Source organism: Vicugna pacos, unplaced genomic scaffold, assembly GCF_048564905.1.
Source record: "Vicugna pacos unplaced genomic scaffold, VicPac4 scaffold_19, whole genome shotgun sequence".
NCBI classification, from domain to species: Eukaryota; Metazoa; Chordata; class Mammalia; order Artiodactyla; family Camelidae; genus Vicugna; species Vicugna pacos.
The window spans coordinates 34,747,926-34,760,717 of NW_027328740.1; the positions used below are offsets into that span (position 1 = coordinate 34,747,926).

At 45.8% G+C, this 12,792-nt stretch overlaps 1 protein-coding gene across 5 annotated transcripts in view; it reads left to right on the forward strand.

Moving 5' to 3' along the window:
• Positions 1-207: 207 nt before the first annotated feature.
• The window catches only part of LOC140692921 (trafficking protein particle complex subunit 9-like), a 104,065-nt gene continuing 91,480 nt past the window's right edge, over positions 208-12,792 (forward strand). For 2 of the 5 annotated variants that reach the window (XR_012068544.1, XR_012068543.1), the window contains exon 1: positions 208-754. Coding sequence is in view for 1 of the 5 variants with exons in the window: in XM_072957134.1 (XP_072813235.1) it covers positions 664-754 (91 nt within the window). In the remaining 4 variants the exon portion in view is untranslated. The remainder of the gene's footprint in view (positions 755-12,792) is intronic. The other 3 variants (XR_012068546.1, XR_012068545.1, XM_072957134.1) reach the window with 2 other exon arrangements.

Below are 12,792 nucleotides of genomic sequence, written 5' to 3' on the forward strand. Positions count from 1 at the left end.
AAAACTGGGTAATGTGATCCGAGCTACAGTAGCCATGTGCAGACTATGAGGACAAACTGTACCCCCGGATTTGCTTTGGCTTCCCTTGCCTTCTGTCTGGTACACACCAGGTCACCGCAACCCAGATGGGCCCATAGCACACAGCAGAGTATGTACCTCGATCTCCTCTCCTGTCTCGGCAGGGCCTGCAACATAAGCATCCCTGACTACGTGCAGTGTGCTGAGGACCACCAGACTCTTCCCGTTGTAGTCCAAACCATGGAGATCATCTCAGAGGAGAATTTCTTTTGCATCTTTCAGCTACTCACCTCGGTGAGCCATATCAGCCCATGTGGCTCCCAGTGGACACTCTGTATCCACTACAGGCACCGCTATGTGCCCGAGAATGGGTGGAGCGTCTTCCAGAAACACTGCAAGGTCGTGGGCCTTGTCACCATTACCGACTGTCTCTCTGCCAAGGCCTTGGAGAAGCTCCACGTGCAGAGGAGCTGTATGGCACCTCGATAATGACTCTCAGCTCTTTGTCTTTGTACTGCATGTGGAGGAAGTCGAGCAGCCGCGCACCGACGTTGCCTTCAAATTTAGAGGACTGCAGGGTGGTGGAGAAGAGGATCGAGGACTTCACTGAGTCACTCTTCATCTTGCTCAAGTCCAAGTGGCTGGATGGTGGCCCCAAGAATTCTGGGGACAAGATCCCCCTCCCCTGCATCCCGTTTGAGAAGGAGGACTTCATGGGACTGGACACAGACAGCAGGTAAGTTTACCTGGAGGCCAGTCCACCCTGGCTTTGTGCCGGATTGCTTCCCTACATCCAGAAAGGGATCAGCAAGGAAGAAGTCTGTCTTGTAGCCAAGGGGGGATGGAGATGCAGCCCGCCGGTTTACAGACATTTCAAAGTGAATCCACCTTTGTTTCAGAGAGATCCTTTTAGGGTTAGTGTGGACACTTACTCCCGCTTTACAGCCATGACCATGGTGGGACCCCTGGGGTTGCTGTCCAATAAAGTAGCCAAAGCCACTGATGCTAGGAGCACTGGGGAGGAGGCTGGACTGAGCTGAGATGTGCTGTAGGTCAAATGCACATCAGACACTGAGGCTTGTCTAGTAAAAGTATATAAACTTTCTCTTTACTTCCTATATTGCTTACATGTCAAAATGATAGTATTTTACATACAGTAGATTAAGTAAGATCTGTTCTTAAAATCAGTTTCTAGTATTTGTTTTTTGTTTGTTGGTTTGTTTCTTTGTTTACCATTTTAAACGTGGCAAATGGGAAACGTTATTTACATGGCTCTCATTTCATTTCTTTTGGGCAGCCTGTCCTGGGACAGTCTCATCCCTTTGCTTATAGATGAGATGCTGAACCCCGAGAGGCGGAACGAGGAGCTGGTTGAGCTGGGGCTGGAGCCGGTGTCTCCTGCCTCCCAGGCCCAGCACCTATTCTGCTCAGGCCCTCTCTTCTTGCCCGACAGCCTCCATGCCAAGTTAGGACATCAGAAACACCGCCGGGGACTTCCGAATGAACTCCTTATGCCGGGAAAGGCGTATCACGGTGTATGGGACAGAGCAGGGAAATGTTCATTCTCACTTTTTCCCTGTGATTAAGTCAACGGCCCCACATTGCCTCGGAAGTACAGACGAGCTCTTCTGGGCTGCCTACCCCCCCAACTTCAGCTCTGTTTCCCGGTGTATCTGTTGTGCTGTCCCTCAGGCAGAAGAGGGTGAGATGCCTTTTCCGAGACGTGGAAACCTTTGCTGGGGAGAGTGAGGGAAGCTGTGTTCCCCCGGCCTACGGCCTCTGTCCTTGAGTCTGGAGAGGGCTCATGGTGGTCCCACAGGTGACGGTCGGAGAACCTGGCACATGTTTCTGGGCCCGCTGTGAAGGAAGTGCTCTGTGACTCTTGAACTTAGCTAAGATAAGATCCTACTCTCTGGTTGTTGGTAAGTGGGAGGAGAAGATGCTAGAGAATTGATAAAAAGAATGTCTAGACCAGCCCTGTGGGTGAGAAGCACAGGGGACACGAGTCCCACCTGCGAGAGACAATGTAGCGGGCTCTGGATGAATTTTCTGTTCCTCCCAGACATACCTCTATGACTTAAGGAAGGGGAGAGGCTTGCTGTAGCCATGATCTGTATTTGTCCTCTCAGGGCCCTGTGATCTACATGCCCGCACTCCCCATCTGCTTCTTAAGATGAGCTGGCATGTATAGGAGCCTGGGCACTGCTGAGGGCATAGCTGCCAGCACCGTGCTACACCAAGTCTGGCTCCGTTCACCTCTCCTGTCAACACCTGCTGAGGCCCCAGGCATTAGTCAAGGTAGGTGCATCGGTGCAACATAAGCAGGGACCACTTCTCCCCCTGGACAGACTGGTGAGTGAGCAGTGGAAGCCTGGAGCCCTGCCCCAGCCCCCACGCCAGTGCCTCCTCTTTTGTCATAGGAGGCACTGGTGATATTTTTGCTCAACAAATGCTTGTCTCTGAGTCTGCAGCCCCACCAGAGAATGCCAGATTGTTTTTGTCTTTTGAAGTCTGCCCTTGGGACTTGGCGGAGTATCCGGATGTGTAATTAGCCCACAGTGGTTGACACTGTCCCCATTGTTTACCCAGAACCTCGTGTACCAGGCATGGCTCCCAGTACCGATATACAGCAGCGCATTAAACCTCCCTCCTTTTGGGTCTGTCTGTTCTGGTACCATAAGGGCTCAGCCAGCTTCTGAACGTCAGTGAGATAACGCGGCCAGTGAGCTCGGGTCAAGCACATTCTCCTCCAGTCACTTTTACCCCATTGTTGCTTTTAGTATTCCACAGTCATTAATTATTTAAACAATTCTTTGGTACAGGAGCAGAGCCTAATTCTCTCCTGCTACTCTTGGTGGAAGTGAGTGAAACGGTCCAGACTGAAATGCGACCACAATTTGTAGCTCAAAAGCTGCCTTGAAGCTTGTAGGTGGAATTTTGGTTAGGGGCGCTGACCACGTTGGGGTCCCCCGGCAGCGCCGCTCCCCTCAGGTCCCTGCTTTCCCTGGAGCAGGGGGTGAGGGTGGGTCTCACCATCCCCTCGTCCCTGGCCTCACACACTCACGTAAATTCTTGTACATGCTGTCAAAATCATTTTTGTTCTTGTGTGTTTCTAATTTTCTCTTGTTCCTCTTTTCCTTTTTCTTTATTCCTTTTTCATTTGTACTGCCCAGTGAGCATGTTGTTGCATCTGAAAATGTGGGCTGTGCACACCCTGCATGGGAAATAGCCAGATTGCCCTCCATACTGTCTCCATCGCTTTAAAAAGCAAAATCTTAATATCTGTCTTGATCCATGTATTATCCTAGTCATTTTGTATTTTCTAATGTTTTGGAATATTTGCTTTGTTAGCACATTACCCACTGGTGTTAGATACCTGTTAAAATCCTTGCTTTGAGGGACCTGTTTGGTCCTCCTTTTATTTGGTGACAAATGCGCCCTTATTAAATTTGTTTGATTGTTTTGAAGAAGTAAGATGCGAATTGATTTAGTCGGCTGCTCAGGGATTCTTTTCATGGAGTATTTAAACTTGTAAGGTCAAACTCTGCAGCATTTTGCTCGATTCCTGCTTTTACACAAACGTGCTCGGCACGCGGTTCCTGGCTGTCGCTGTGTGACGTGCGTGACGGCGCTTCATGGCCGGCGGTCACTGGTGAGGAAGTGGCCGCCACGGAGGTGACAGCTGCAGGGGACGCTGTTGGAGGAAGCAGTCACCGTTTGGTTCTTTAAATTTTTTTTTTGCATTCAACTTCCCCATGCCATTTACTTTACTTTGCCTTCATAAAGGGGCAGAATTGGGTCTAAAATCCATGACACTATTTGTTCCCTTTACGAGGCTGGTTTTTCTGGGTATCAGGACAACATGACCTTCTCCTAAGTAGCTGGCTCACCTGGATCTGTTGGACACAGGGACAGCTAACAGGGCCGTAGCTTCCTCTCTGCTCCAGCCAGTGGGCATTCAGAGCTGGGTCTGTGGTTTGCCTCAGCAGCCGTGCAGACCTCCCTGCCCCGGCCTTTACTTTTAACCCATGTTGGCAGTAAAGAGTTGAATCCTTTTCTGTTGCAGCTGACATCCACCACTGACAGCCGTGTCGTTAGTTTGTGGTAGTCAGTCTCCAACACCCCAGACAACCGTGAAGGAAGATGATTTGGCCGACCTAGGACCCTGGATTCTCACCCTCACCATGGTTCATCTCACCCGGTGGAAGGGTGTGGCCACCACCATCATGCTGACCATGAGGCCTTGTTTCTCCTTTCATGCTCTGGTCCAAATGTGGACACTTCATTTTTCACTGAATTTGTCTCGCTTGAGACAGGCCAGAATATCTGAATGAGTCCATCACATTCTGGGTGGGAAACAGAACAGAAGTAAGTGTCGCAAGTAGATGGAGTCTAGGCTGTCCGGGTTGGCAAATGCAGGCTGGGATCTGTGATGGCTGGGCTGTACACTGGACACAGGTCTTTCCCGTGGCTCCCGAGAGCCCAGGAGTTGGAGTGATAACAGCCTTGCGTGGGTTCCCCCATCCTCATTTGCTCACTGGCAAGTGTGTCTGCTAATTAGGAGCTCCCCCAGACCTCGGGCCCTTCAAAGCTCAGACCACGGGAAAATCTTGAGTCCCTTCTCCTGGGCCTCCTGTGTGAGAATCCAGTGCCTTCTGAGGTGACCAGCGGCAGGAGATGCCTCCCCATCCAGGGAGCACCCTACGGCGGACTGTTAGTGAACCATGCTGTGAGCTTGTGTGTTTCCGGCCATGGTCCCTGCAAAACTACACTTGAGATCAGCTTATTGGCGAAAATAACAGGACTGATTCTAGGGCAGGGCCGGGGGGAGGGAACAGTGGAAATTGAATGTGACCTGAGACAACTAGGTGGGTGCTGAGGCTGTTACTAAAATGGGGAGTCTGGGAGGTACCTGCCAGGAATCGAATTCCAGAGTAAATGGTGGACATGAGGCATTTTTAAGATGCCATTTTTCATCCAAGTTAGGACTTCAAAGAGGCACTCGGCTCTATGAGACTGAGGCTCAGGTGAAGGAGCTGGACTAGAGATACAAGTTGGGAGTCGTCATTCTTAGCTGGTGTTCACAGCCTTGCATGTGAATTAGATCATGTCGAGAGCTGCAGACTGAGGCTGAGGGAGGGGAGGGCTGTGCCTCGGTTGGAGGAAAGCCCAGACCATGCAGCTTTGGTGTGTCAGCCAGCGGCGTTTGTCATTTTCAGAGCAATCCCATTTATCCTTAAGGGGCCTGGGGGTCAGCAGGGCCAGCCAGAAAGAAATCCAAAGGGAGAGTCTTGGCCACGTGTGCGTCTTAGGAAGGTGCAGAGGCTGCAGGATACGGAAGGTTAGAATCCTCAGAAGCTGGAGTTGGAGTGGGGTGAAGGTATTCACAGTCACCTGTGAGGGAGGGAGGGAGGCCTAGGGAGTCCCCACCTTACCGGACTCACTTTCCCATGAACAGGAGGCAGTCAGACAGAGGATCTGAGGTAAGAAGGATGGGCACTGGGAGGGGAGCCAACCTGGAGAATGGTGCTTGGAAATTTCTGGAATAGTCTCCCTGAAAAATAGAGTTAAAAATACCCAGACTCTTAAGAATATTGTTAGTGACTTGGGAGGAGGCAGTTGTTTTTCTGGCCTCCTAAGTGTAAGTCATGTATCCAGGGATACACAGAAGATACGGGCAGTCTGTTCCGGGGACTTGATCCTTACCAGGGGGATCAGTGCAAGTTTAAAGGGGCAGAAGGGCAGCGGAGGGAAACTTGCCAGGCCCCGTGTCAGGTAGCAGTCGGCCGCCCTACTTGCGTGTTTCATTCACATCCATGACTCCCAGGTAGGCGCTGACAGCCCCCTTTTGGGGATTGGGAAGCCTTCTCAGAGGGGTTAAGGAATTGGTTTGTTTAGCGGTTGATAAATGCTGTAGCAGGATTCAAGCAGAGCCTTGTCAGACTTCAAGGGCATGTTCTCTCTACTGTTTCCAGTACTTCCCTGTTATACCTGGAATGGTGAAGTGGGTCAGATTTGGAGCCTTTCAGAAAAAGTATGATTTAAGTGCCTCAGGACTGTTTCACAAAGCTCAGCGTTCTTTGATGGTTCTGAAGCATGCAGTGCTTTTCGCCCCACAGAGGTAACGTCTAACTCCATTGTCGATGATGTGGTTGCAAATGATATACAGGTGTAAAACCACACTTCGCAGCTTCTAAAGGGAAACTCTCCAATTCTCCCTTGGTCGGCTTTCTTCCACGGGGTGTAACTGTGCTGCAGCATAGGCCTGAGCTTCTGTATGGAGTGAGGATTTAATAACCGATGTTAGCATAAAATGGTCAGATGAAGAAAACCGACATTGACAATTTATTTTTGGGTTTCATTAGTCAAGATATACTATCAGTTAATGGCCCATATAGCAAATGAAATTCAGTATAGGACATTGCATTTCTTCCTTTCTATTTAGAGTTCCCTTACCGAATAAGGTTGCCTGCTTTGGAACATCAGTTTCACCACCACGGCACCTATCAGTGTGTTGGTGTGATTGCATTTACAGAGTGAATCTAATCTGGTCTTCCTCAACCCCAAACACTCCAGTGCAGAATCACGGGCTGTAGCCATCTGTTAGTCACGCAAAAACTTCTAAAATTATATGATGCCAGAAAAGAAAGAAGAGAGAGAGAGAGAGAGATTGCCTTTATCAAAGTTCCTTTCAGTTCTAACTGCAAACTGTTGTTGAGCAGCTCTGGTTTTCTTTGGATATGAATATATACATTTCTTTGCATGTAACCTAGGTTTTGGACTAGAACACCAAGTTCTTGCTGTCCCCATGCCACAAAAATAGTAGCCAAATTGCACACGTGTGAAATAGTTTATACTTTTTTCTGAGAAAGTATCCTTGAATTTGGGACTTGGACTGTGATTTCTGCTTTTTGCTTCCCCCACCTGTCTTGTAATCTCTCACTCCTTCCCACGTGGTTCCCAAGTGTTCGTGGTCTCAAAGGAGCGGGCAAACACCCAGTTGGTCACCATGTACTGCTGCTATAGATAGAGACCAGACAAGACCTAAAGGACATTATCGGAGAGGAATTCCTGGAAGAAATGGGCTCTACATTCAGTTGTGAGGACAGAGTAAGAGTCAGCCAGGAGAAGGAGTCAAGAATGTGTCTCAGATCGCAGGTGCAGCCCGGGCAGAGGCCTGGAGGCTTTTGGCGTGGGCACCCGTGGAGAGTGCCCTGTGCGGTCCAGGGTGGAGGGAGCCCCTGCTGGGGAGGACACTGGAGAGAGTCCGGGATGTAGGGCTTTGGAAGAATTTGAGTTTTACTAGAACTGACACAGTAGGCAGTGAAGGGTGTCAACAGAAGTGACCCTCAGGAAAGGTACTTCTGGTTTTGCTTCTGATATTCTACAGACCGAAGGATCGGGATGGGGAGAGCAGTTATGTCTGTCCCTTTGAGACCCAACCGGTCATTCATTTATACATTACACGTGCACTTCTGTGAGTCTAGGGGAGAGAGCGTGTAGCCACATTAGTAAGCAAAATGTATTTGCTTCTTGAGAGCTTAGCATTGTCAGAAGTTGACTTAGCCTAGAATGTTCTAGGAAGAGAGGAACAAATTGTGGAGGTTGGAGGGAGGGAAGGCTTCCTTGGGAAACAGTCAAAATGAGACTGGAGCAAGTGGGAAGTAGGAGCAGGTCAGGGGCCCCTGTGGTCACTGGGGACCTGTGTACTTAGGTGAGGATGGGCGAGCAGGGTCTGGGGTGGGGCTAGAACTCTAACAGGGAGCCTCTAAAGGGTTTGAAGTGGGGGTTGATGTAATCAAATTTGTGATTTGGGAAGGCTGCCGTGGCTCTCTGTGTTTGTATAGCGGGGAAGAGGGGGTGGGTGCCACCAACTGGGGGATCATTAGAAGACCATTCACAGGCTGGGATATGGGCATCGGGGCTACTTGGGGATGGCAGGGGCAGTGTGGATGCCGGCTTTCCTTATTGGGGGACTTGTTAGCGGGCCGACCTAGAGGCATTTTGTGGCTGGAAGAAAACTGATGGAGGCCGCCAGGTGGATTTTCCTCTTCTCTCCTTCCCTGCCTAGTGTGATGATCTTAGCTCAGCCAACATTTGGAACAAAAGAGCTAATTTCCAGGGTTGCCAGGACTTTGTAGAGCTCCTTCGAGTGAGATCTGATCGGATTTAGGTTTGTGTTCAGATCTGGATGTTCACTTAGCTAGAAACGTCCTGTCATTTCGATTTCCATAGGGGTTTTTTACTTCATAAAGATTGCTTTCTTGGTGAGAGGAAATTTAATACAGCTGTTGTCTTTTTCAAAAAAATCATATCATTTAAGAACTTTAATATTCAAAAGAATAGAAATATATAAAATATTTAAGGAAGTCTTTGGTGTAGTTTCTTTGCTTTCTGAGCTAATGTGGAGTTAGAGCCTTTGCATTACTTAATAGCACATCCTTGTCAGTATTTAAAGAGCTGATAGTGGGCGCCCCAGGCCCCACCTCTCAAAGAATCGTTAAAGTTTTCTCTGAAATAGTGAGGTCATAAAGGTCTTGTTTTCAAAAATCAAACGGTTTATAATACGCAGCATAGCCACATTTATAAAATAATAATTAGTTCAAAATTAAGAAAGTGGAGGATAATTGATTTTTTTAAAGCCTATACATAAACTTTCTTGTGCTAATGTTGCAACTGGAAATTTTGAAAAGAAAAATCCTACTGCAATATCATCTACATGGAATACATATATGAGTTTTACGCTTGAAAAGTAACTGCGCAGTGGTTTTCAAAGTCAGGAGCATTCCAGCTCAGATACTGGCAGTGATGGTTGCTGGTTTTCAATGAAAGAGCCTAAATTTGTCTTCTTAGCTTTTTTATTTTTGTATTGAGAGGGTTGATTAGTGCTTTGCGAGCATGATTTTGGGGCAAATTGAGGGCAGATGTCGTGTAAAAACAGTGAGATATTTCCATGCATTTTATTTTCTGGACATCACCAGGGCACATGTGGGGTTTGTGCCTGCAGGCTGGAATGCTGCAGGACTCCCTAATCCATCACCATTATGTCCTGGAGCTGCTCAGGTCATTGAATGCTTTTCTGTTGCTTGGAGGAAAGGTGGTCTGATGGAGATGATCAGATGTGCAGTTAAAGTGCTATTACTTGAAATAAGAGTAACCTAGAAACATTGCTCTAACAATACAGGATGAGGGAGGAGAATTGTCTGAGCTACTTGCAGTGGGGAGTCTTCTCATGTTTCTCCCACACCGTGACTCCTGCCAATATCCGCCACAGTCCTGCACGGTAGTCCTGCCGAAGCAAGCAAGCACTTTGCTCAGAAACGCACTGAATTTCCTTGTGCCTCTGTTTGTTGGCTTTTTTTTGAAAGCACATTTTGCCCTTTGCTTAAATGCCATCCATGCTAGTCAACTCTTACACTCATTTTTCTGGAACTCGTCCATAAATAGCTGCTGAATGGATGAACAGAATGTAGTATCTCTATGAAGTGGAAGATTATTCACACGTAAGAGTGAATAAAAAAGAAAAAAAAAAGAGGAAAATGAAAAAGGCCACCTGTTTTTGGAAGTCCACCCTGACTGTTCAACCCACACTTTTCCCTTTGAAACCCAATCACTTATGCTCCACTCTACTCTTTTTGATAGTGCTTACCACCTTCTAATAATCTTTAACGTTTTCAAAAAAAAAAAAAAGAAAGAGATGCTGATACCACTTCAAAATATACAAGCCTTGATAACAGCTTGTTAATTGAAAGGAAGCAGACACAAACGGTCAAATATTGTTGATTTCAGTGATCTGAAATGCCCAGAAAAGGCACATGCAGAGGCAGAGAGCAGGTGATGGCTGGAAGGGGCTGGTTGGAGGGGGATTAGGGAGTGACTGCTAGTGATAGGCGGATTCTTTAGGGGTGATGAAGTGTTCTGGAAATAGAAGGTGATGGGTGCTACACAACCGTGATTGTGCAGAAGACTGCTGAGCGCTGTGTCTGGGAGTGCCTGTTGTTGGGGCATCTTTATTTTGTTCTCATCCTGCAATGTGAAGAGCCATCTTCTGCTGTGGCTGTTCTACTCCTGTGAGTGGTGAGGGTCAGAGACTTTGCAGAGTCATGTTTCTTTTTTCCCCCTGGGTGAGTGTAGGCAAAAAAAGATTTAAGCCTAAGAAAGTGCTCCATCTGCAGAAATGTCTTTTTGTTTTGCATGATGTAAAAACCTTGAGAGCTTTTAATCGTTGAGGCCAGTCTGTGGGAGGAAATAGCCCGTGAAGCCTGTTTGAGCCCGGGAAGCACCGTGCATCTCTCCCAGACACGGGTGGGGATTGCACCCCCGTTCAGGCAGTGAAGGGCCCAGACCCGTGAGCAGACTTGACAATCGTGAATATTTACGTGTATCCGCTGCTTCATCTTGGATATTAATTTCAAGCTGAGTCAGTTTGTGGCGGCAGCCTCATCCTACATCAGGAATTTATAGTATCTGCTCTTTGAGGTGAAGACCTGACAGACTTGATTATTTAACAGTCTGCCTTGAATTGATATCTCAGATTCCTTTGTCAAAAGCAAAACAGCAGAAATACAGACGTCCTTTAATGCCAATGTGACCTGGAATGGGATTAGCCTCTGTGCCTCAGTCACCTTATCTGTGAGTGGGTAAGATGATAACAGTGCTTCCCTCAGAGGAGCTGGTGAGGGGAGAGTCAGAAGCACAAATGGAGGACTTACACGAGGTGCTCATGAATAACCTAGTTTAGTGCTGTCAGTCTGGTGAGGCCTGAGGGGCAGAGATGTCAGAACAGAGCAGTCCTAGCCGGAGCTCGATCCGTGATGGCAGCTGTTATGATCAGTATCACCACTGTTGATTATCAGGTAGTTTATGACTTGGTAATATGAATTCATGAATAATGTTAAAGAACTAGATATCTCAGATCCAGTTTACATAGTCCTCAAAATTTCCTCTGAGGAATAGATGGTATCTTCCCCATCTTAAATCTGAGATGAGTCTCTAAAAAAGTCTGTATTCCTCCATCTTTTTGCTTTAATTCCCCATTTCTTAAAAAACAAAGTTTTTAAATGGAGTTACTGGGGACTGAACTGAGTGCCTCATGCATGCTGAGCACATACTCTCCCACATGAGGTATAACCTCCTCCCTGATTTTTTTTTAATTTACTTTCTTAATTTACGGAGTTTAGAGGCCTCTAATTCTTTTTCTGGAGACTTGTCCATGAACCTGTAAATCTATAATTAATGGACAAAATTTGGTTTATTAAAAAAATCAATAGAATTTTGTGCAATCCATCCAAAAAGAAATGCTCATTGACTTAAAATGCTTCTCCTTTAAGGTGATTTCTCCTTTGTGGTCTAGCTTAATTTATTAACAGGCATCCTCATCATCATAATGACCAAACTCGCTGTGAGTGGACACCTACCTAAGGCTAAAATGCTTTCCTCATGTTTTAGTTCATAGCAGGTGTTTGATTGTAGGTATCAGTGTCTCCTTTTTTGCAGCTGAGGGATTGAGAGATGGAGCAGCTTGTCCCAAATTACATGCAGCAGGCTGTGGCTAGCTCGGTGCTGGAACCCAGGCTGCACAGGATGCTTTCTTAATTGCTCCTCTAATCAGCCTCCCGTTAAGTGGTTACCCAAACACCTGTGACTCCATAAATGGCCGAGTTTAGTGATCTCAGCTTGATGATGCCTTCAAAGGAGAGACACCATTGAGAAGGTGAGACAGAGTGGCAGAAATTACAATTGTTTATTTTCACAAATTTATAATTCTCAGGTAATTACTTAAAAAGTTAATTTTATATTTTAGTGCTTTGTAAGCACTAAAAACATAACATTAAAAATAATTATAGTGCAAAAGAGAAGTGGGCTCTGAAAGTCCAACCACTGCTATTGATGTTACTTGTTTTTCTCTAGTGGCCCTTATTGACAGAAATAATTACAAAGACTGAATTGGTTTTATGTAGTCTTAATATGGAAGAAAAGATTGTCAGTGAATATTGTAAGTAAAGTCTTTACTCTTTTCTTTCCTGTTGATGAATATGTAAGTTGTTTTCATGGCTTAAGTACATTTCCTCATTTGTGAAATTTTAGTAATATTGTTTAATTTGTCTGACTGTGAGAGTTAGACGCCTTGTATACAAAGAACACAAGAGGTGCTTAATAAAAGTGCTGTCACAATGACAGATATTTTAGATTGATCAACTCTGAATACTAAAGAGTGTCGCTTATTTCTGATGCATATTTAATATGTATATGTATGATATATTTGAATATGGTTTAAAGTAACAAGGATTCATTTTTTTTTTGGTGTAGTATGAAGTTTTAATGAAATCTGTATCATTCTAGTGAGACAGGGACTAGTTAAATTGCCTTAATCAGATGACCTTGAAGATTATTTACACAGAATATGTATTGTTACAAATCAGAATTTATGTTGCCGTGTAACCATCCACTCAGATATTTAAATTCGTGGGATTCTGACCAGATCAATTAAGTTTAGTAAAATCCACATTGATCATTTTCAGGGAATAAGCTCCTTTCTTTTGTGATTAAAGAAAATTTTGATTTTTTTCTACACTCTTAACAGGTTTAAAATATCAAAACATTGATTTGACACATTACTTTTTTAATAGAGAGAATAAAGCTCATGCTGTTTTATTATGTAAATAAATATTTTTGTATGTCGACAAACTTGTATGATATCCTGGATCTTTGAGAAGTATTTTGCAAGATATTAGATAACCTACTGTTGGAAAAATACAAACGTGACTTTTATGA